Genomic DNA, 21,608 nt, shown 5'->3' with positions numbered 1-21,608 from the left:
GTGTCAGCAGCGGTTATTTCTGTCCACTGGTCCAGTCCTTATAAGAGGGAATTCACAGCTGCGAAGACAAACATCAATAAAAACCTAATAATGACTGACATTCTCCCATAATAAATATTGTATACTGTATTATAAAGGCATGTCTGGATGACATTTTAATGACTACTCTGAAACGCAGCTCGTTGTTTGGGTAGAAAGGCAGTGTTTCCTGCAGTACGTAAATGCAACATTCCGCTTCACCGGATGTTACGTTTTCGTCTTTCCTCCCGGAAGCTGAACACAAAAGCGATTAAAAGCTACCAAGTTCGCGATGTCAGGTGTCGAGGAAACTTTAAATGAACCTGTAGGCGTAAAAGACGACAAAGAGTTTGACGTGGAGGCTGAAGACCACCTCGGGGATGATTATTTTGCTGACCCGACTCGATATTTATTTTACAGGTAGCGTTTGGCTTTAATTTTCTATAAACGTTTGGATGGCTAAGACTGGTAGCTGCTCTAACGGTAACGTTATTCTTCCATTAACTTTAGTTTGCAGTAACATGATAATGTTAATGTTTGAAACGTCTGGTTTAACCATTGTAACATTACGCTGATTGACTAGGTAACTTCTGTAAGTTCATCTCCACCACTGTCAAGTAGGAACATTTAAGTTAACTAATGCGCAAATACACTGTACCGACACAACGATAAAAATAAGTTTATCTTAATTATTTCGATGTGAATTTAATTGTTTCCCCCCCGCATTTGATTAACAAAGTAGTTCGTGTTAGTGACGTTACTGTAACGAGTGCGAGCTACATTAGCTAACGTTAACTCAAGGCAGTGAGCAGCCAGGAAACCCACCCCCGTGTTTTTGTGTTTCAGAGACCGAAAGGAGTGGGCTGACCTGGAGCCTGTTCCTCAGGATGATGGCCCAAATCCTGTAGTGAAGATCGCCTACTCTGAAAAGTGTAAGATTGTTAGTCAGAGATGAAAGACACCATAGGAAGTGACACGCAAACCCCCACAGATCCACGAACCATAGCTTGTAACACTTACACATTCACCTATACATGCACGTATACATTCATTTGAAATGAAAACAGACATTAGACCAAAAAAATATCCTGTAGCAGTCAGAAGGTTGTTGTTGACATTCTGATTTGTACTCGTCTACATTTATTTCTCCCAACAGTCTCAGATGTTTATGACTATTTCCGTGCACTCCTGAAGAATGATGAAAAGAGCGAGCGCGCTTTCGCCTTGACAGCAGAGGCCATTGAGCTGAACGCTGCCAATTACACAGTTTGGTGAGCATGCTGCATGTTTGGAATACATAAAACTAATGTGCTATTTAGCAGGGTCTCATTTTGACGGTGTCCTCTGTGATGTTTGTGATGTATTGTAACAGGTGTTGGGTTTGTGTATGTGCAGGCACTACAGGCGAGTACTACTGCAAGCCCTGTCAAAGGACCTGAGGCAGGAGATGAGGTACATTACTGCCATCATCGAAGAGCAACCCAAAAACTACCAAGTCTGGTGAGTGCTGCCAAATTAATTTCAGGCCACATGTTTGTGTAACAGTTGGGACATTACTTGAGAAAATATTCATAATCATGCTCATCAATATGTGTAAAGTATTTGTTTGAAAAGGCTGTCTATGTCAATTTCTAAATGTTGTTAACCTTTTATCAAATATAAATAAACAAGACTCTGTTGAAACCAGTTTTTCCTCAAAAAGATGAGATTCATTGACTGGGGTGAAGACAGCCTGAAGCAAGAGATTTGTAAAATGATTCAATTTAAGGATAACGTTATAAAATATAACCAGTTTTCTAAACTCCTCCCCCTCCCAGGCATCACAGACGTATGGTCGTAGAATGGTTGAACGACCCCTCGGAGGAATTGGAATTCATTGCAGACATTCTCAGCCAAGATGCAAAGAACTACCACGCCTGGCAGCACAGACAGTGGGTCATCCAGGTAGGTGTTGGGACACTTAGCAGAGTTTGGCTTAAAAAAAAAAGACAAGGACTGTGATCCAGTTTTCTGCCCACAGTTAGCCATTCTGCCAGATTAGATCCTTTATTTATTAATTTGGTGGTTTGTTGATGTGGTGTTTGAGTCCTTCCATGGTCAGTATTTGTCTTAGGCATCGCAGGGCCTCCACTAAAAGCAATACATGATTACATAAACAAGTACATTGCAAATGCCAACATTTGTCTTATTCAATCTCCAGGAGTACAAACTGTGGGACAATGAGCTGGAGTTTGTGGAGAGTCTCTTAGAAGATGATGTGAGGAATAACTCTGCGTGGAACCAGAGGCATTTTGTTATTTCTCACACCACCGGCTTCTGCGATCCAGCCATAGTGGAGAGAGAGATTCAGTAAGTACTCTTAACAAAAAACTGGATGATGAAATTTTATTTGTTCAAGATGGATGAAAAAAGTTGCTTATATTTATAGGATGTGAGTCTTTATGTACAAAGATATATTATAGGCATTATAATGTTGAGGAGACAATACTATTCACTGAAAGTCAAATACAGCAGAGCTACACATTTATCCTGTATTTCCTTGCCAAAGTAAAGATGTCCTGTGAACAAGCTGTATGACTAATGAAAGTTTATTTTTATAACCTCAGCACTGTTCCTGCTTCAGTCTGTGCAAGTGCTTTAAGTTTTCTGCCGCATACATGTTACTGATTTTTCTCTCTTTGTGTAAGGTATTGTCTGAACCAGATCAGGAAGGCTCCCCACAATGAAAGTGCATGGAACTATTTGAAAGGGTAAGATGTAACATCAGATCTTTTTATTTTTTTTTTTAATTCCTACAGTTAATCTAAATCCTGGGAGGAGAAGGAGCAACGTGTATTTTCTCTGGTATGAGTCTTTCCATCCTGTTTGGTCTGACTGAAGATTTCTTGAAGCCAAATCACCAATATGTCAGTGTGCCCTACCGTTCAGACATTCACAATATATATGACATGCTACAGGGGGAAAAGCCAAGTGGAGACTTGGGTATTAAAAATGGAAAAGCTCACTGATGGTTTATTTTTGCTTCAAGGATGATGCAAGACAGAGGTCTGTCGTCTCAGCCTGGCCTGCTGGAGAGAGTCCTGGAGCTGAAGGAGACTCACTGTTCACCTTATCTTCTAGCATTTCTGTTTGATTGCTATGAGGACGCCTTGGAGAACAGCAACCAAAAAGAAAATGTGGAGGAAGAGGAACGAAAGGAAACTTTAAGAAAGGCTCTAGAAGTAAGGAAAATATAACTAGTTTTAGACATAAACAGAAGATTGTGCCATTGTTGTTTTTCTGACCCTTCTTGTATACGTTCTCCCCCCCTTAAAGATTTGTGAACTTCTGGCACTGAAGGACACCATCCGTAAAGAGTACTGGCTGTTTTTGGGACGTTCTTTAAAGAGCAAATCTGGAAGCAGTGGTCCCTCTGATAAGCCTCTGGCAGATGATCCTGAACCGTCTGTCCCAGCCTCTGGGCAGCAGGAGATGAGTTAAGAGACCAGCAGGAGACTCGCACCATGTCCTCTCCTATCCTGCTTCATCAATACTGTGCAGTTTAATAATAATGTCAGTTTCCATCATGAATATGGCTGAAGAAGTTTTGTTAACTAACCACTAACATGAGATGACCTAGGTTGAAGGGATTGAGCTGAAATCTAACACACACCGCAAATGTAAATACACTTTAGTATCAGACAAGCAACGTTGTGTTTCAAGCATGGGATAGAGAAGTCACTTTTTATTTTACCTGAAAGAACTAGGACTAAATAACTACATAATTAAGCTGTATCATACATTTAGTCAGGTTAATGTCTCCTTTAGATGTATTGGTGGCTGTTGTCATTCTATTTCCTATCAGTCTGTGTTTAATAGCAGTCCACATGCAATAGTACTAATGAGGCTCTTGAGTGTGTTTGCATGCATACTTAATTCAATTTAATGTCTTTGACTGATTGTGTCTAGGTACACATCTTAACTAAATATCTGGTTAGAGAGAAAAAAATCACTATACCAGCATCCTGGTATGTTGATTCATTGTGTTGCTTTTAAATATAATGTAGTTTGTTTTGTGGTAACTTGGATGTTCTCCAAATACAGGGATATTTTCTAATGGACATTCATTAGTGCCTCTAAATGAGACTTTAAATGGAGTATTGTGTGCATGGAAACCCACTCTTTATCTAAATCCTGGAACATTTTTTTTTTTTTTTTTTTTTTTACCTTCTGATGGTGTCAGTCAGAGAATAAAAAGCGCCATGAAACAAAATATACTGTTTGTAGCAAAACTATTGAAATGCAGTGCTGCTGCATTCTGATCAATGACTCGGACATCACAGCTTTGCAACCCCCCCCCCCCCGATCTATACCAGTTGCTCTAAATTAGCCTCTTCTCTTGCTGTTGGTCAGAGTGCGTTCTGTTTGGTCCTCTGGGCTGTGCTGCCGAGAGAAAACCGAACTAACCAGCGAGGCAGTGCGCACACAGCACATGTATTGACAGCCTCATGTCCTGGACTCCCCCGGAGCTAGGAAATGGATTTACTCCACTAGATGCAGCTGTTTCTACTTCTGACACTACAAACCAAGCACTTGGTTTGCAAGCAGTGTGTAATTACAGCTTCTCTAAATACTTGATATTAGAGTAGGACAGCTTGCTTTTCTCTGCTTTTCCTCCCCACTGTGGAGGACACTGATGGGCTAGTTCACGTCATCAGCAGTTATGAAATGACTGAGCATGAGAGCCATATGACGCTGATGATGTGATTAATTTAGTCTAATGTACTAGCTACCTCTAAAAGATTTCCCCCTTGTCCCTTAACAAAATGTAGTAGCTTTGGGTTAATCTGTGAAGCAGCTACTTTGTTAATTAATAGCTGAAATAACAAAACAGGCGACACAATGCACAATCCAGGCTGTGACAATGAATATTGGCTCCACTGTTTGAACTTATTAAACAACACAGATCAGGTACCTGCTGCATCACTTTAAGCATTGTTTGGAGGACAGTGTTCCCTAGTGGTTAAACTCAGAACATAAAAGGGGTTCCAGACAGTGTGTAATTAAAATACTAATTAAACCCAGCACAAATCCAAACAAATCACCCAGTTTCCCTGACAGCCTGCAGGTTATGGAAGTTATTAAATACAGGTGAAGAAGACAGACTGCAGCCAAATGTCTTCTGTTCTGATGTCCATATGTGACTTCCAAAGCAGCGGTTTTATGTAGACTTGTGATGCCACTCGCTTCTATGCAAGATGCACGCACAGATGCAGTGGATTAACAGGAGACCAATGTTTTGGTGAAGAGTCCTGGACAAGATCCAGCTTGGTTCTGAGACATCTGTTTCTTCTAAATGGTGGAAAAAGCAGCTAATCCTTTGTGGGATTCTGCAGCCTCTCCATTTATCACGGAGTCAGCCACATGTTTGTTTGTTTTAACTCTGAGATACACACTGATACCAGAACCATACACGTGTGATTTTCAAGGGGGCACATTTTTGCATTTTTATTGTATTTTCACAATGTAATTCAATACAGAAAACAGACAAATTTGGTGAAAGCAGTGAGGAACTAACCTGTCACTCCAGTTGCAATTTCTATAACTTTCTCACCGTTTATACACAAACACTTTGTATGAACACTAATTAAAGAGAACCACATTGAAATACAAAAAGAGACAACAAACCTGCCATGCTAAGCTTATATTATTCAATATTGTTCTTAATATCAACAAAACCCCTGAAAAGACCAAAGCCAGCAATGAAATGAACCTAAATGTATTGCCTATGTTGTCATTGTCTGCATATCTTAGTCCTCTGTGTCATTGAGCTTGCTATCCAAACAAAACATCAATTAAGTCACTGTTACACTGACTGACACGTTGTGTAATTATGATTGGGCACTTTATTTAGAATCAGTCTCACATATGCTGTTGTGGTGCATCAAATTGTCACTAGCCCACAAAATGTGTATAAATACAGGGCAGAAAACTAGCCAACAAATTTGGCAAAGTAACAACTGCTAAAACCTATAGTGCCCAGCTGATTTAGGATTTGGTAATGAAACTTTTCATCTCTAATGAAAGAAGAACAAATGGACTTGACTGAAATTGAGAGCCACAGCGAAGGTAGGGAGGTGGGTCTGGTTGAGAGATGGGCTAAAACATTGTTGGTTTTGGTCTTTACGAAAGATTTGTAGAAAATAAGACAATTATAGTTAACCTCTGCCTTATTTTTTTATCTTTAAACTTTAAACTCAATGTTGTACTCCCTCACCACACAAAGAATCCAAAATGCAAAATGTTGTACCTTTAAAAACTAAGTAGTGTTTCTCAGTTTAGCAAAATGTCTGTTACAATCATAATGTTAAACATATACATATATATAGTATATGTATCATATAAAAAGGGTCTGGAAACTCAGCTGGGCTTTCCTTTAACTCCTTTGAAAGGGTGTCCTATTCGGGTAGTGATTAAGATGCATACACATACCCCATCTGCAACATCACTGTTTAATAAAAAGGCAACATACAAAAGATAATCCTTTTTATTAAAACGTCCTTGTTGACTGTTTTTTAACCTCACATGTGATCGTCGTCACTACACCTCTGCCTTCCTACTAATGAACCACTGTCTCATTTTCATCATCATTTTTTTGGAAAACAAACTACATGGGTATCCATACAACTATTAATCTTCTTAAAAGCATAAAGAACATTCACAATGATGCTACTGAATGTGTAAGAAATGTCCTTAAAGTATTAATCTAGTTTCTGCGTGCGCTGTCTCCAGACCAGCCAGTCAATGATTTATAATTGACTTCAGTGTTTTTTAAGCATAACTAAATGAACTGAGTGGGATGTTTAATGAGAAGACACTGCTCTCACATTAACTGTTGTTAGTCTTTATGATTTAAACTTATTATCTGGATTTAATGGCTTCTACTCTTACTCTTTACTCTTACTTTAATTTTCCAAAAGTACTTTGTTTAAATGTCAGTCCATGAAAACCAATAGAAAATATTTATAGTGGGCAATCAAGTATGTTAATACATCTAGTATTGCAAATTAAAAGGACCAGGAGAAGAATTGGATGTTAATTTTCCTTTTGATATACAGTAGATTATAAGAGGACATTGTATTAATTTGCTTTGGATTTATTTTAGACAATGACTGATAATGATGATGGTAACACTGGTGACAGCATTACTAATTGGATAATGGTTAGTTTCCTACCTGACAGAAATAATGTTTACTGTTAGAATACGAAATTGTTCATCATCTCCTGCTGCCATTAAATGCGGCATCCCTCAAGACTCGATTTTAGGCCCTCTCTTATTTTCACCATACATACTTCCTCTTGGTACTATTTTTGAGAATTACAATATTTTGTATCATTGTTACGCAGATGATACACAGTTCTATACCAGTTACACCTGACAGCACTCACTCTCTGAAAAACCTCTTAAACTGTCTGACTGATATCAACGGCTGGATGGCGAGGAACTTCCTTCAATTAAATGAAAATAAAACTGAGGTAATTCTATTTGGCCCTGAAAGCTCTGTCATTAGCTTAAGTAATTCACTTGGTCCCTTGACTACAATGAATACATACAAGAATTTAGGTGTTTTCATGGATACTTCTTTGAATTTTAACAAGCAAATCAGTAGTGTTGTGAAAGGCAATTTTTATCAACTTAGAATCATAGCCAAATTGAAGCCATTTTTATCCCATAGAGAACTGGAAACAATTATACACGCGCTTATCACCTCACGGCTGTACTACTGTAATTTCCTTAACCTAACACTGTATTTCAGTATTCAGTGTATTTGTGTTAACTGTATTCTGAAAAGCATTTACTAAAGATAATGGCATTCTTAAAAGCTCCATAGAACCCACAGACATCTCTCAGCACAAGACATTAAATGAAGAAGTAGCTTATAAAAACTTTATAATACAATAATAGTATTTTAACATAAAACACCAAAATGATCCCAATATCTCACTTGGGGGCAGCAGAACTAGCTCGAAACATAATACATCGAATAAAGGTGATATGGCTGTGTTAGCAAACAGTTGCTTAAGTACTTCATCAGACATTGAGAAACAATTATTGATTTGGAGTCATGTTTCTGGCCAACTGACAAATTTAAGTGCAGTTAACTCTCCTTGTACCTCTGTTGTGGTTTTCACTAACTCATTGGTCTCCACTAACTCATTAGGAAAGAAAATGTCTGGCTCTTTGCTGCTAAATGCTCAACTATGTTCACCAGCTACATAGACCTTATATAAGAAATGGATGTAGTCATCGTGACGTCCCCCGTTGGTTTGTGGACTGCCGTTCTGAAGCCTCGAGTTTGGCCGATAGGCCGCTGCCATGTTGAGTTTTTGCAAACCAGCGGCACAGGACGTGACCATGTTCGGACGAGACGGCGGCGCTAACGGCAGTGTGTGGCGCTAGCTAGGTGCATCTGTAATTCACTTGAACCGTCATTTTAACAGAGCTGATAACTTTATCTAGAGAACAAAAGGCTTAAAACTAAATGTACTCACCAGAGAAAGTGAACAGCCTACTCATATGCTTTTTCAGCAGCGCTGGTTAAATTTACACAGTGCCGTGTGTAGGAGTCACTCTAGCCTGACTGACAGGTCGCCATGGTAACGACTTGTTAATCATAGATAATCCCGCCCTAAAGCTTCCCCTGCTTTATGGTCTATTTTCCTCTAAATGGGACCATAATTTACTAAATGACTGTCCGTTCAATTGAATGCAGATTTAAGGAACTTCGCATTGGATTCACGTCTCAGACTGGAAGCTTCCCGCTTGACCAGCTAATGTTAGTTGCTAACGTTTTCTAGCTTTTTCTGTTGGGCAGGTAACGTACAGTGGGTTTATCAGAGCATTATATTCAAGCTGACGACAACAGCAACCTGTTGTGGCTGTAAATGAGGTTTATGAGAGCAGAAGCTGCCTGCTGGAAAACCAAAACTGTTAGCTAAAAGAGGCTAAAAAATGCCGTAGAGCTGAGGGGAAGAGCAGAGTTAAGGGATGATTATCAGTGGGTTGGTCACAATAAGAAACACCTTTCAAATTACACGTTGCCATTTAGTCCATTTTAACATAAAATATTGATTAGTGCAGCTTTAAATAATACACTTTGCTTCTTTGTTTATTTTCCTTACAGTCCTGCCAAGTTGACAGGCCCTGTCCCTTGTCCTGGCTTGGACAGACAGGTCGTCCGCCTCTGTATTGATTGTTTATAGTTTTCCTTTTTGGGATAAACATTGTTTGAGTCCCCCTCAGTTCCAGCCGCCAACAACAGTTGAGATTGCTTTAGATTCATCAATATTTATAAGCTAGCACAGGATTGTACAGGCTGGCCTGTCACCACTGTTGTAACTGCTGCTGTAAAACTGCATTTCAGATGCAGGAGTGGTCCCTTCACAGCTGACTCTTGGCACAGCTGAAGCAATAGGCACTTAAACACACACACAAAGCATCACACACACACCTTAACTTGTAGTGATTTAAGTTTTAAAAAGCTGCTCTTGGAGGGAAAAGGGTGATTTTACCACAGTGTGAGGGATTTATCTGAATTGTTCTGTGTATCACTGAATAGGCCAGGTTTATGTTTGGTTTATCATGTTGTCCTTACACTGCTGGATAAAAACAATGTACTGCAGTGTTCACACACTGAGCCGAAGTGTGTCCTCCGCAGTGAAATTAAATACATTTTTTGCTCATTATAGAGTTGTCTACAGCCTTCCCACTTGCAGCCTTGTGTGTGGGGGGCAATCTAACCTATTCGGATGTGAATTACTTTCCTCTTCAGTAGCAGCATCTTCCAGGTTTGTGACCATGAGAGGGAAATTGTCTGTGTTATGGAGGTGAACAGGGCTCTCCTTGTGCCCTGATGAAAGACATATGCTGTTAACAACTTCTGCTTCATCAAATTTGTCGGACAATTGAATTCAATAGTTTTCCCTAAGATTGAAATTTGTGCAGTGCACCTGTGACTGCTCTTACTGTGCGTTAACTACAGCCATTTTCTGAGTTGGCCTGGTTCAAGTTTATTTGTATAGCTTTTAATCACAGTTACAGTCTTAAAAGGGTTCACAACGCCCACATTTTATAACAACAAATGTGAAAATTCGATCTGCTGATCAGCAAAGTGTGGACATTATACAATACTGTAACAGAAGGGCTGTTTCTTTTCCTGCTGAAGTCTGGTCTGAATGGGCCAAAAGATGAGAGGTGTCAGTCTCATTGTTGCTGTTGATGGTGTTGACTTCAACAGCGCTGCCAATAGACCAACTCACACTGGCAGAGACACCAACTGCCAGCAAGCAGGACTGCCAATCAATCAACCAATCAGCAGATCATCAACTCATCATTCACAGCATCTTCTCTTATCTGCAAACCTCCGCAAAGTGGTAATAACCTAATTAGACTCAGGCTCACACACACACACACACACACACTTACTGGCAGCTGTACTGGTACAGTCAATGAGGTGGCTCATTGTGATAAATGGGTGGACGAGGGATTTCCCTGGTGTAATTCTCTCACCTGCACCCATCAAACGTTCGGTTCATTAAGTCAAAAACACGCGCTTGTCCTCTGAATGTTTTCACATCTAGGGTAAATGAATTGGAAATAAATCAAATCCAACAACTTGCCAGCAGGTCAAACGCTGGGATACTTTTACATATCCTTGAACTTTTCTCAGATGGTTGCCTCTTATTCTGTCATTTGTCATGTTTTTGGCTACCTCAGGCTCTATGATGGGCTTTTGTTTGGCTATGGAAAGTGATTCTTTTGGTCGGTCCACCACTTTGATCCAGACTGAAATATCTCAACGGCCATGAGATGAATTGCCATGACACATTGTAATGTGACATAGATTCATGGTACCAATCTGACCCAATCTGATCTGGTCCTAATCTCCCCTATCCAGCATTTGTTAAAGGTAAAATGTGAACTTTGGGACAAAACAAAATCTCCATATCTGTCTCTGAAATGTTCCACAAAAACAGATATTAAACCCAGAAATTTATGAAACATATGTGCCGTCTACCTGCTCCTTTCTCTTTTAATAGGAAACATATTGGACATTATACTCAAATGACTTTTCTTTACTTTCAGACTGTGGGCTGTATTTTGATGACTCACTGCATGTCCTTGTACATTGTTGTTGTGGGACTAAACAGAATTTCTCCAAACAGTAATCTTCCCTGTAACACCTGGGCTTCATTTGATTTTTCTCTCTGATAGTCTGTGTCCCTCAGAATCTCCATTTGACGATGGCGATTTGGGCACTGAACACCCCCCCCTTCTCCTACATTCACATATACCTGGTGTAATTTTTTTTTTTTGGGGGGGGGGAGGAAGGATGTAGAGGAGTCCAGTCAGCTTCCATCTGTCCTGGATGTTTCAGCACCACGGACAGCGCCTAGCCTCCGTCCATCCTCAGCAGCGCTGCTCTGTTATTAATTTCTTTTGTTATGATTTACAGAAACATCCACCTGACAAACAACAACAACAATTATGCAGGGTTGATGTAGACATATAACAGTATGTATGTAGCCTATAAATAACATCCACTAGAATTAGTTGAATAAAGTTATATGATATTATATCATTGTAAAAATTATAATTAACCAAAACTTAGTTTATCCACCTTTTATTTGCAATGTAGCCCACCAGTAGCCTACAAATGAAATGCAGTGACTCACAGTTATTGCTAGCAAACTGATTTTACTACAAGCCTAAGGGCTTTAAAAGGGTGTAAATAAGTGCTGGTGTTTTCTCAACCAAAACTCGTTTACCCACCTTTTCGGGGCACCTTGCACACATTTAAAGTCTCCGTATAGGGGTGTTTCAGTGATTTGAAGGCCTGTGGGTCATTGGTCATTGGTCCAAAGGACCCTCAAGCATCTCAGGCTCAAGCAGCCGCCTCCTTCTTTGCCACAAAAACGCCACACATCATCAATCCGACGACTTGGCGGACTGCGGATGAGACACTCCGTTCAGCAGGAGAAAAAAAGGAAACAACTTTTGGTCAGGAGAATGCTTCCAGAGTCTGATGGGCGGTTAGGTGATCTGGGGTAAAGTGATCTTTGCGAGTGGATTATCGATAAGTGGAAAAAAGGAACGCGTCCTTGGCATTAGTTATTTATATATTCCTGTAAAGCGGCTGGGATGCGAGAGAGACGCCACAGCGGTGAGGATTGCCCGCTCTGAACCGGAGGAGTCACCGGCAGATGATGTCCCAGAGTGAGAGTGCTTCCAGAGGAGACGAAGGAGGATGAAGAAGGTGGCAGAGGGATCGAGAGCGGCAGAGGTGGAATATAATGAAGTTGAGTGGGAAAGGACTGTGCACCGTCTTCTCCAGCACCCTCCTCTTCGTGTGCGCCCTGAGCGAAGTTGTCGTTGGATTAAGATGCGTGTCGTTGGGATCTACGGTGAAAGCGCATTTCCACCTCGGGTCCGCGGCCGGGGCTTTCTACTCCGGGCTACTTGTGGGAGTCGGGCAGGTCTTGCTGGGCTCCGCGCTGCTCTTTTGCATGGAGAAGCCCGGCTGCAGGAATTTCTTTCTCCTCGGTGTTGTGGTCTTCTTGTTGGGAGTTCTCACCGCCTTCTCCGGCGCGGTGGTGGACGGGGACACGGCTTCTCTGGTGGAGAGGAAATATTCCCATTACTGCTTCCACTCTGTGGTTGTGAACCCTGCCTGCGAGCAGCTGAGGGATTACCAGCGGAGTCTGATTGTCTCCACTGTTCTCAGCACCTTGGAGTGCGTCCTCGGGCTCGTCAACCTGGTGGTCATCAAAAGGTACAAATCAGAGCAGTTTTCTAGGAGCCGCCAGTCTCAGAGGCAGCGCGCGGGCGCGATCATCTTCAGCGAGGAGCGGGACTGCTCCTCGGCGGATTTCCAACCGGTCTCTTACATCAATTTGGGTGTTTTTAATATGTTTGACGAGACAGGTGCAGAAGTGCAGTGCGGGGGACACCCGTCAATCGAGCTGCCGGGATACTCGCCCACGGACCCGGAGCTCAATCATTGCTTCCCTTTCTCTTACCCGCTCCCCAGTGAACTGCCGCCCGCATATGAAGACATTTTCCCCGCTGAGGCATGCAACACATAGCCGCCCTGGAGCAGCCCCTTGCAGCGCTTTCCTCTGCTGTGACAATCAATACCTTTGTGCTTCTCCTCTCCCAACACCCCCCAAAAACCAGTAAGTTAGGCTACACAAGGGGGACAACAGCAGTGGATTTTCATTCACCTGATTCCTTCTCATTCTGCTATTTTCTTAGCCTACATCTACCTGGTAGCTTATAGTGTACATCACCGGTCAGACTGATGAAGAGGAACAGATCAAAGTGATACAGGCCCAGGCAGATCAAGGCCCATAAACGCAACAGCTTGCTTGTATAACAAAAGCAGAGTTTGTGTTTTGAATGTTTGCTGTTAACATTTTTACTTGTGAATAAAAAGTGTATTTAACCTCATCTGATGTCGTGAAGCTGCTGCCAGTGTAGCTTTTGGAAATCCTGTTGATGTGGTCAATCTAAACTTCATTGTAAAGGGTTCAGCCAACTTCTTCTGATCGCTATGGTGCAGTGTAGTTCATCAATTGAACCTTTATATTTTTATAATGATGAAGAGCCATTCGTATTCTAGGCTACTATATTTAAGCAGTTATATCATCCACTGGGAAAACATCTGAAAAACATCATCATGCTATAATGTTGACAAAAAAAAAAAAAAAAGACTCCAAAGGGCTCAGCTTCTCACACTCTGTGAGCATGCTGCAGTGATTTATTATTTCGTTCTCATAAAATTGGAGGACTCAAAAGAGACAAATAAAAAAATAAAATAAAATAAAAAAATTGATCCAAGCAGATGAAAAAAACATCCTGACTTTTGTTTCCTGTGGGTCAAGCTCTAAAAACACTGGATCACATTTCCCATAATGCCACTGGATAGCATTTTTCAGTAGACTCTTTGTCTGATGAACATTTTAAAACTTCACACCCTCAGTTTGCATCACTAAGCCTACAAATTTTGTGGTCTTCAAGCCCCGAGCTCAGCTAACCTTAACGACATCAGTATGACATCGTCACATATTCTTATTTCACACTTTGGAGCTCTGTGTCTCGCTCAGGGACACATTGGTGTATGTGTCACAGTGGGAATCACACCAAGGCATTTGTCTCATCCACTGCACCAATTATATAGGAGTATTCCCTGGATGGGTAGTACCTCTCATAATGCGTAAACTTGATATGTAAAATTGGTGGAGTGCACCTTTAAGGTTCGGTTTTGTTGAAAATACACAACAGATCAAAAATGCGTCCGTAAAATTGGTAAATTTCATATAACTGCTGTTAATGATAATGAGTATGTGGGGTATCGGATAGAGCAGAGGGACAATCTGCACCTGAATGCACCATTTGCAACTCATTTGCTTTAAAGTAGCAGGAGGGATAATGATACACTCTCAACAGGCTTTCCGGATATGATACAGACTGAAGGTGGTCATGCACTGTTTCCAATTTAAAAGATTTAAACTGTGAAGCACGGCTTCCTATATTGTTCCATTTGATGTGCCTTGAAATCATTTATTAACTCCACCACACACAAATAACCACATCAGCTCTCAGCGTGGATCCTCCTGGGACCATCAAAACCTTTTCAACCTCACTGTTACCAATTTCACTTACCTAGAACAGTGACAGAAAAAATAATTACAGATTGGGCTGTCATCATTACGTGCCACCTTTAGACAATCCTTCTCTGTAGTAAATTGAGTTGAAATTGTCCCTTTTCCCTCAAATTAAAGCCCTCAAATGAGCATCCATGGCCAAATGTCTCTCCACGGGCACTTTAAGAGAGAGAAACTTTAAGAGTATACAGTACTGGCTCAGTGTAATAATCCTCCTCTTATCTTTTTCAAACCATGTGATGATGCTTTCCAATCCCTCATTCTACTGAAGTTGGGCTTTGCATGTCAGAGCTGAATACAGAATAAAAAAAAAAACCTGCCAGTAAAAACTACAGCTTTATAACCTGAGATAAAGATAACTCAACAACCGACCAGAGAACAAAAGAGGTCTTTAGGGAGCCGGCGGGCTAGGTTTCATGGAGGGGTGTCCAAAGAAAGATGCAGACAAAACTAATGTTAAGGGCTCTGTTAAAGTCTCCTGCTGTGGCTGTGCACCAGCACTGACCACAACAGAAAACAAGACTTTAGGTTCAGACCCTTTCAAACAAATAAGGTGTGCGCCCTTGCCAGCAGCAACTCTTCAACCTGGAGCACAGGTCAGCAGTATCACACCAAGCCTTAATGAGTTAGCTGGTCTGGATATGTTTCAGATGGTTTATTGTGTTGTGGGGTTTTTGTTTTTTATTTTTTATCTGCTTGCAAAACAACATTTTTCAGTTAGACAATAGATATAAATGTAGGTATAAATGTACCTTTGCCTTTAGAGAAACTGTCTGAGAGTGTCTTCTGCTGTCTTTCTTGCATCTTAACACCTTCAAATAGTAGTAAAATGTCAGGTTTGGTAAAGACCATTGTTCAGGGCGGTACTGCAATGAAGCAATGCTGCTTCTGTTACACATTTTTATCATGCACGGTGCTTGTTACTTACAAAAAATGGTTTAACCTTCAGTACCTGTTGTAAAAATAAGATGGCAAGTATCTTAGGTATAGGCATTATTTGGTTTTACTCTACTGACTATGAACGGGATCTTTGGGAAACTGAATGCTGTGTAAATAAACCTAAAACTATAGATGAAGCTCCGGTCTCTGATGGCACTGTGATCGCCCCTATTAAATCACAGGAACTTCAGGACTGGCTTTTTTTGCACTGGGGAGTTTGGTTGGACTGAAGATATTTTCCATTTCCATTTTCCAGTTGATTGTCCGGTTAAGCTAAGCCTAGAATATATCCCAACTGAGCATAAACATCATGACAAAATGCAGATAAATTGCTGATTATATCTTAAAGCTTAGGGAGACCCATGAAGACGCCCAGGCTAACATTTTCTGATATTTTACTGCTAAAAATGTATTGCATTAATATAACAGGGTGGTTATTTGTCAGATGTAGTGAAGACTGATCAGTGCTCATGCTCTTAGAATTACTGTTCACCACACTATAAAATCAGCTGGCCATATCAAACCCCGATTATGCAACTTTTAACACCATTATGTAGTTACTGCCATCACAACAGACTCGTGTATCTGTTTCAATAATTATGCGTGATTTTGTTGGACAGTGGACAGAGTATGTGCAATATCTCATTTTAAAAGCATGCTCTTTAGTGTTGAATAATAATTAGCCTAAATCACAGTAAGTAAATATGTTCACTTAAGTATTGAACTTTTATTCTTCTACTCCACTACAATTCAAAAGGAAATACCGTAAAACCTTGAATAATAGCCCGAGCTTTTATTTGCTAAAATCACTGAATTGACCCTGCCTATATTTGGGAGAGGCGTCTGTATGGGACAGGCCTTTAATTCCTTTTGCACAAAACTGAAACTACTATGAAACCGTTTATTTATTTCAAACAGAATATTACTTGTATAAAACTTATCCAATAATATCAAATACATGTCATTCATTTGATCTAGCTCCGACATGTGCTTTTATTTTGAAGTAACATCACAAAAACAACACAGTGCAGGATGAGAGAAGTTAGCAGACAGAGAGTGATGGACTTCACAGACAGGATTTACAACTTGGATTAATATTTATGAAAAGCTGTTTTGATTCTTTTGATCGGTGGACTCTTACAGACTAAAGGAATATAAATAATCAAGGAAAGGACACATTCGGGCTAAAGGAGCAGACTTAAGGAGCGCTTCAAAGGTAATGGCAGTCATCATTTTTTTCCTTTCCTCTCTTGTACCATGCAGGTTACAAAATCTAATAATTAGTCGCTGGGGCTGAACTGAACTGAACATTTTACATAAACAAAATGTTTATAAGATTTGATCCATTACAGATGAAAATTCTTAATAATTTATAAAATACTAATAATTAGCCCCACCTTGACCAACTATAACAGTAAAATTATACTTCCACATAAGTAATAATAATAATATTATTGCTACTTTTACGTGGGTCTGAATGCTTATCCCACCACCAATAAGTCAGCTCACTATAGAGGCACTTCACTCTGATGAAGTGCGATTTTTTTCAGGCACTTCTGATACTAAATTAAAACAAAATAGGGACGCAGAAAAGTTCAGTATTTAAATTTTTTTTTTAAAACTATATGAATAATAATAATGTCTTGGCTGCATATTTAGCAATAATCAAGTTAGCCAACTAGCTTAGTTAGCTAATTTAGACTCTACCGCTTATCTGACATAAAGTTACCTACCAAGAGTAACTAAAGTTGCAAGCTAATAAAGTACAGATTAATTGACAAACACAATCTTATAAATGTTCATACGCTATTGTTTGTAACCAAAACTGTATAAATAATTTACGCTTAACTGTTTCTGTCAGTGCTTCCCTACTTCCCTAGATGCCCATAAGCTACTAGTAATAAGATTGGAGCTGATCGGAACAGCTTATCAGAAATTACCTTGGGCCACTCCATCATATTCCATTGTCTGAAATTGTGGCCCACTGTAACACTGTTGGGCACCAGGAGAGAGGTTATTTTTGTGTGCTAATGTGGATATTAGCAAACACGCAAATATATTTTTGTTTGCTCAAATTAAAAAGTTCATCGTGTCAAGATAATTTCTCCACAAAATATAATTTCTGCGCTTGCAATTTTCTCTCTGTGCTCAAAATGTCCCACGCTCAGGACTTAGGCACAAATATCATTCCATACTTTTACTTCCCACCAGAAAGAAAGTATCCAACCAAAAACAACTCTCAGTTTAGTCTGACTCATTTTATCCAGCGTGTTTCACAATGTCACTGCATGTATTTAAATATCAGCTCCATCAGGCGTAGCGATAAAATGACAAAGCGCATTCCCCTTTACAAGTAAAGACAGAGAGACTAAGTTCTAAAAGTCACCACTGTGCTGTTTATCGTGACAAATGCATCTGTACTCTGTGGCCGTTAAATAATGTCACCTGCCTGTTCACTTGAAAGAAAAGCAAAGATTACACAATAAATCTAATCTGTATGTATCCAGGGAACATGACTGAGCCTGGATTCACATGTAAGTTCACACATTCACACCGAGGGCCAAGTAAGGCCAGTGTCTTCTTCTGATGGCCAGCAAGTCACTACGTGAGAGGAAATGGGGGTTAAGCACCTTTCTTAGTGACACCTTTTCATGGGATTTGACCTGGTGACCTCCTTCTACAAGACACAATCTATCTTCAAACATCAGAAATCAACACAGTGGCAGCTGCTGCTGTAAAAACTAAGTTTTTAAATTATCACTATTTTTAAACACTAATGCAATGTCAAAACTGCCTTTAAAATGCCATTAACAGTACGTATTAGTAAATGATTTCCTCCATTAATGTATGAACTGTGCCTTTGATGACAGCTTATGATATTTTTTCTACTGTATGAAAAAGCCCTGCTGCTTCATAGCTATAATGACGAGTAATTACACATTTAAAAAAAGCAGGTCAGGTTGTGATGTATTATCTTAAGATCTGTGTACTCTGTGATCTGGAGTTTTTTTTTTTCCTAGTGGCATCCTTTGTTGGCTAGCAGTGCTGCATTAGTGTAATGACAGCCTCTGGCTCTGGTCACACAAAGTCAAAACCGCTGACTTGCATCTCAAAGTTCCTTGCTCTGGGAAATATAAGGGAGGGTTTCTGCACAAGTGATTACACTGCAGATATTTGGATGAATGATGTACCTGGACAGAAGCGTACATCCAGGGCGAGCTCATGGAGGCTGCTGGCGAGGAAGGTAGCTCAAATATGTCTTTGGCGCTACTTGAGTCTTGGTAGGACAATTAGCTCATTAACAAGTGTAATAACCTTTTAAATGTTGTAGTGCCACTCACGCAGAGGAAGTAATAGTTACGCTGCTGAGAGAAACACAGACACAAAGGGTTCAGGCAAAAGGCTATCTTGCACTACATTTTTTCCCTCCATCTGCATACTTGTCTGCATGTATGTCAAGGACAAAACTGCTGGCCATACTTATGGAAAAAAAATAAATCAATACCCCCTAAAAGGCTTTCATTAGACACATATCCATTTGTCTGTGCGCAGCTGCCAGGGAGAGTTGTGTCTGGAAAAGCTCCAGTGGCTTTTAAAAGCCAACACTGGGCTTTTCCTGACAAAAAATGTAGTTCACTACCTACGTGTGAGCTTCTAAGCCATTAGACTCGCTTATGCCAATTTCTGAAAAATTTCATTCTACTTTATGCTCTCTTTGAAGATTCTAATTTTCATTTTTCTTCTGCAGGAGCAACAGTGTTAGAGCTCTCGTTATGACTGAATGCTTAATGAGAAAAACAGTAGAAAACCCTACAGAAAAGGCACTACTGCAGGGACAGTAGAACTACGTCTGTACCGTGTACATTATCTGCAGATAATTATGAATTTATATCTTGTAGCTTTAGGTGCTGGAAGGAGTCATACAGCTCAATGGAGTCACTGAAGCAGGCTATGTGCTTTCAGCATATTACTGATATATATAGGCCTACATCTATATACCTTACATACGTGCACATTTTGTAGCAAACATTTAAATTGATAATCAACACATGCTGATGTTAAAATATCAGATGTCAAAGATATTAGACAAAACCATCCCAACTCAAAGTCCACTTACGAGCCTTTTTAAGGACTTTCAGCCATATAACATGGTAGGCCTATCCATTAGCAGATTGAATTTTCTCAGTTGTCATGGAGATGGATCTGTCGACATGCAAGCTCAGTAGCAGTTTTGATGTTTAGGGCTGCAACTAACAAATACTTTCATTATGTATTAATCTGACCAGTACTTTCATGATTAATCAGTAAATTATTTGGTCTGTAAAATGTTACAAAACATTGAAAAATGCAGATCAGAACTTACAGTGATATAAAACATAGAAAACAATAACTCCCCTGAAGCTGCAACTAGAGAGTGTTCGTGAGGCACTTTGGTTTAAAAAATGTACTTACATGATAAATCGATAATCAGATTAGTTGCTAAATAATTTTCTGTTGATCAACTAATGGATTAATTGCTTCAGTTCTAATGAGTTCAAGCATAGAACTGTTAGGACTTCTCGTCTGTGTCTGCTTGTAAGCATGAAAGTTCATTCTTGACTTTGGAAATAGTATTTTGACAAAGCAATCCCAACTCAAGGTCATACTTACCTGTTATTCTGGAACTTTCCCCCATATCAGATGGTCTTTATCTGTGCATTGCGTGACAGGATTAAAAACTCAGTCAAGAAGTCCTAAAAGTGCGTTGAAATCATGTTCAATTGACAGCTACAAAGTCAATAAGGACTTTGGATGCTTATGTCAAAGAGAATTGGAGCAAACAGTTAAAAGGGCAATAAGTACAGTTTTTCAACTCGAGTGCACAAGTTGATCCTGCAGGAGGTTGATAAGGTTGTCGATCAGAACCAGTGATTTAGTGATTAGAGCCAGCTGCTGAGACTTTGGATATTTTCAGTCCAGTAGTTTGTTTTGGAAAGAAAACTCCCCACAAACTTTCAGTATCGTCTGTTTTGTTGATAATAATAAAATGTGACTTCATAATTCGTATCAGTCACAGGCTATTGTAATTCAAAAGGACGGAAAGCCTTTGTATAGAAGAAGAAAAAGTTCTATTAACCTCCTGCTGGTTGCCCGGATGATCAGCATCACAGATGATTTAACAGTCCTTTAATGGCTGACCTGGATTCCACCATCTCTGACTTGCAGCTGGATTTGTGGATTACAATTGACTCCTCTCACATGGCAGCCTGCTGAATTAATACATAATAAAGGCTTTTCTTCACTGTTGATGTTTAATTATCACCTATGCTCAGTATAAACCAAACTCTCTGCACCAGATGTCTGTTTGTTCCCTTTGTCTGCCAGCTAAAGAGCACCAGGTATTTTATATTATAACTCCTGGCTACTTTGTTCATCAGCTACTTAACACTGAAAATTATATTTTGACTGGAATTGCAGAATGCCACATTTCTCACCTAAAACTCAAAAACACACTGCTGTATTATTGTATGGAGTTATCAATCCAGATCCTGGCATTTAAGGTGGAGTAAAATACTCTTTATTTAGGTAGGCAGGTAAATCTATTTTGTCACAATATAACAGCTTATATAGTGAAATTGAGTTTGTAACTCCCTTCAGCTACATAGCAGTCAATATAAACTGATATAGAAGCAATTATAAAAATGGTAAACCGAAACAAACTAAATTCAATGGATTGGATTTTCAGGTCAGAATCACCCCCATGTCTTTTTGTGGTGACTTGGACACATAATCAAACCTTTCAAAGTCTAATCAAATGTATCTATCAATGATGGGATCTAAATGCAGTCTGTAAAATGCAGCTCACGACGGGTAAACAAGTAGCTTCTCCACTACTGTGTGAGTCAAGCCAGTAGTAATTTTATGCAAACAGCCAGTGTTTCCCTGCAGGCTTCTTAACAACTGAG

At 39.8% G+C, this 21,608-nt stretch overlaps 2 protein-coding genes and 1 long non-coding RNA gene across 3 annotated transcripts; 2 read left to right on the top strand and 1 right to left on the bottom strand.

Moving 5' to 3' along the window:
- The first annotated feature begins 263 nt into the window (after positions 1-263).
- Positions 264-3,588, top strand: fnta (farnesyltransferase, CAAX box, alpha). Its single transcript, XM_046030476.1, has 9 exons — positions 264-438; positions 865-950; positions 1,175-1,289; positions 1,414-1,518; positions 1,836-1,962; positions 2,219-2,367; positions 2,706-2,768; positions 3,047-3,239; positions 3,334-3,588. The coding sequence occupies exons 1-9, from the start codon at positions 311-313 to the stop codon at positions 3,496-3,498; spliced, it is 1,131 nt and encodes a 376-aa protein (XP_045886432.1). The 5' UTR covers positions 264-310; the 3' UTR covers positions 3,499-3,588.
- Positions 3,589-10,120: 6,532 nt separating this feature from the next.
- LOC123957826 lies at positions 10,121-20,447 on the bottom strand. Its single transcript, XR_006821905.1, has 3 exons — positions 20,314-20,447; positions 11,831-12,813; positions 10,121-11,523 (listed from the first exon to the last, which is right to left on the bottom strand). It is a non-coding gene; the product is annotated as an uncharacterized LOC123957826 (long non-coding RNA).
- Positions 11,879-13,507, top strand: LOC123957825 (transmembrane protein 271-like). The gene is made up of 2 exons (XM_046030897.1): positions 11,879-13,233; positions 13,313-13,507. Exon 1 carries the CDS (start codon positions 12,352-12,354, stop codon positions 13,141-13,143), a length of 792 nt encoding a protein of 263 aa, XP_045886853.1. The 5' UTR covers positions 11,879-12,351; the 3' UTR covers positions 13,144-13,233; positions 13,313-13,507.
- Positions 20,448-21,608: the final 1,161 nt, after the last annotated feature.

The sequence above is a fragment of the Micropterus dolomieu genome, linkage group LG19, assembly GCF_021292245.1.
Source record: "Micropterus dolomieu isolate WLL.071019.BEF.003 ecotype Adirondacks linkage group LG19, ASM2129224v1, whole genome shotgun sequence".
Classification (NCBI taxonomy): domain Eukaryota; kingdom Metazoa; phylum Chordata; class Actinopteri; order Centrarchiformes; family Centrarchidae; genus Micropterus; species Micropterus dolomieu.
The sequence above is the reverse complement of the archived record's forward strand: the minus strand, read 5'-3'. Positions and strand labels throughout refer to the sequence as shown.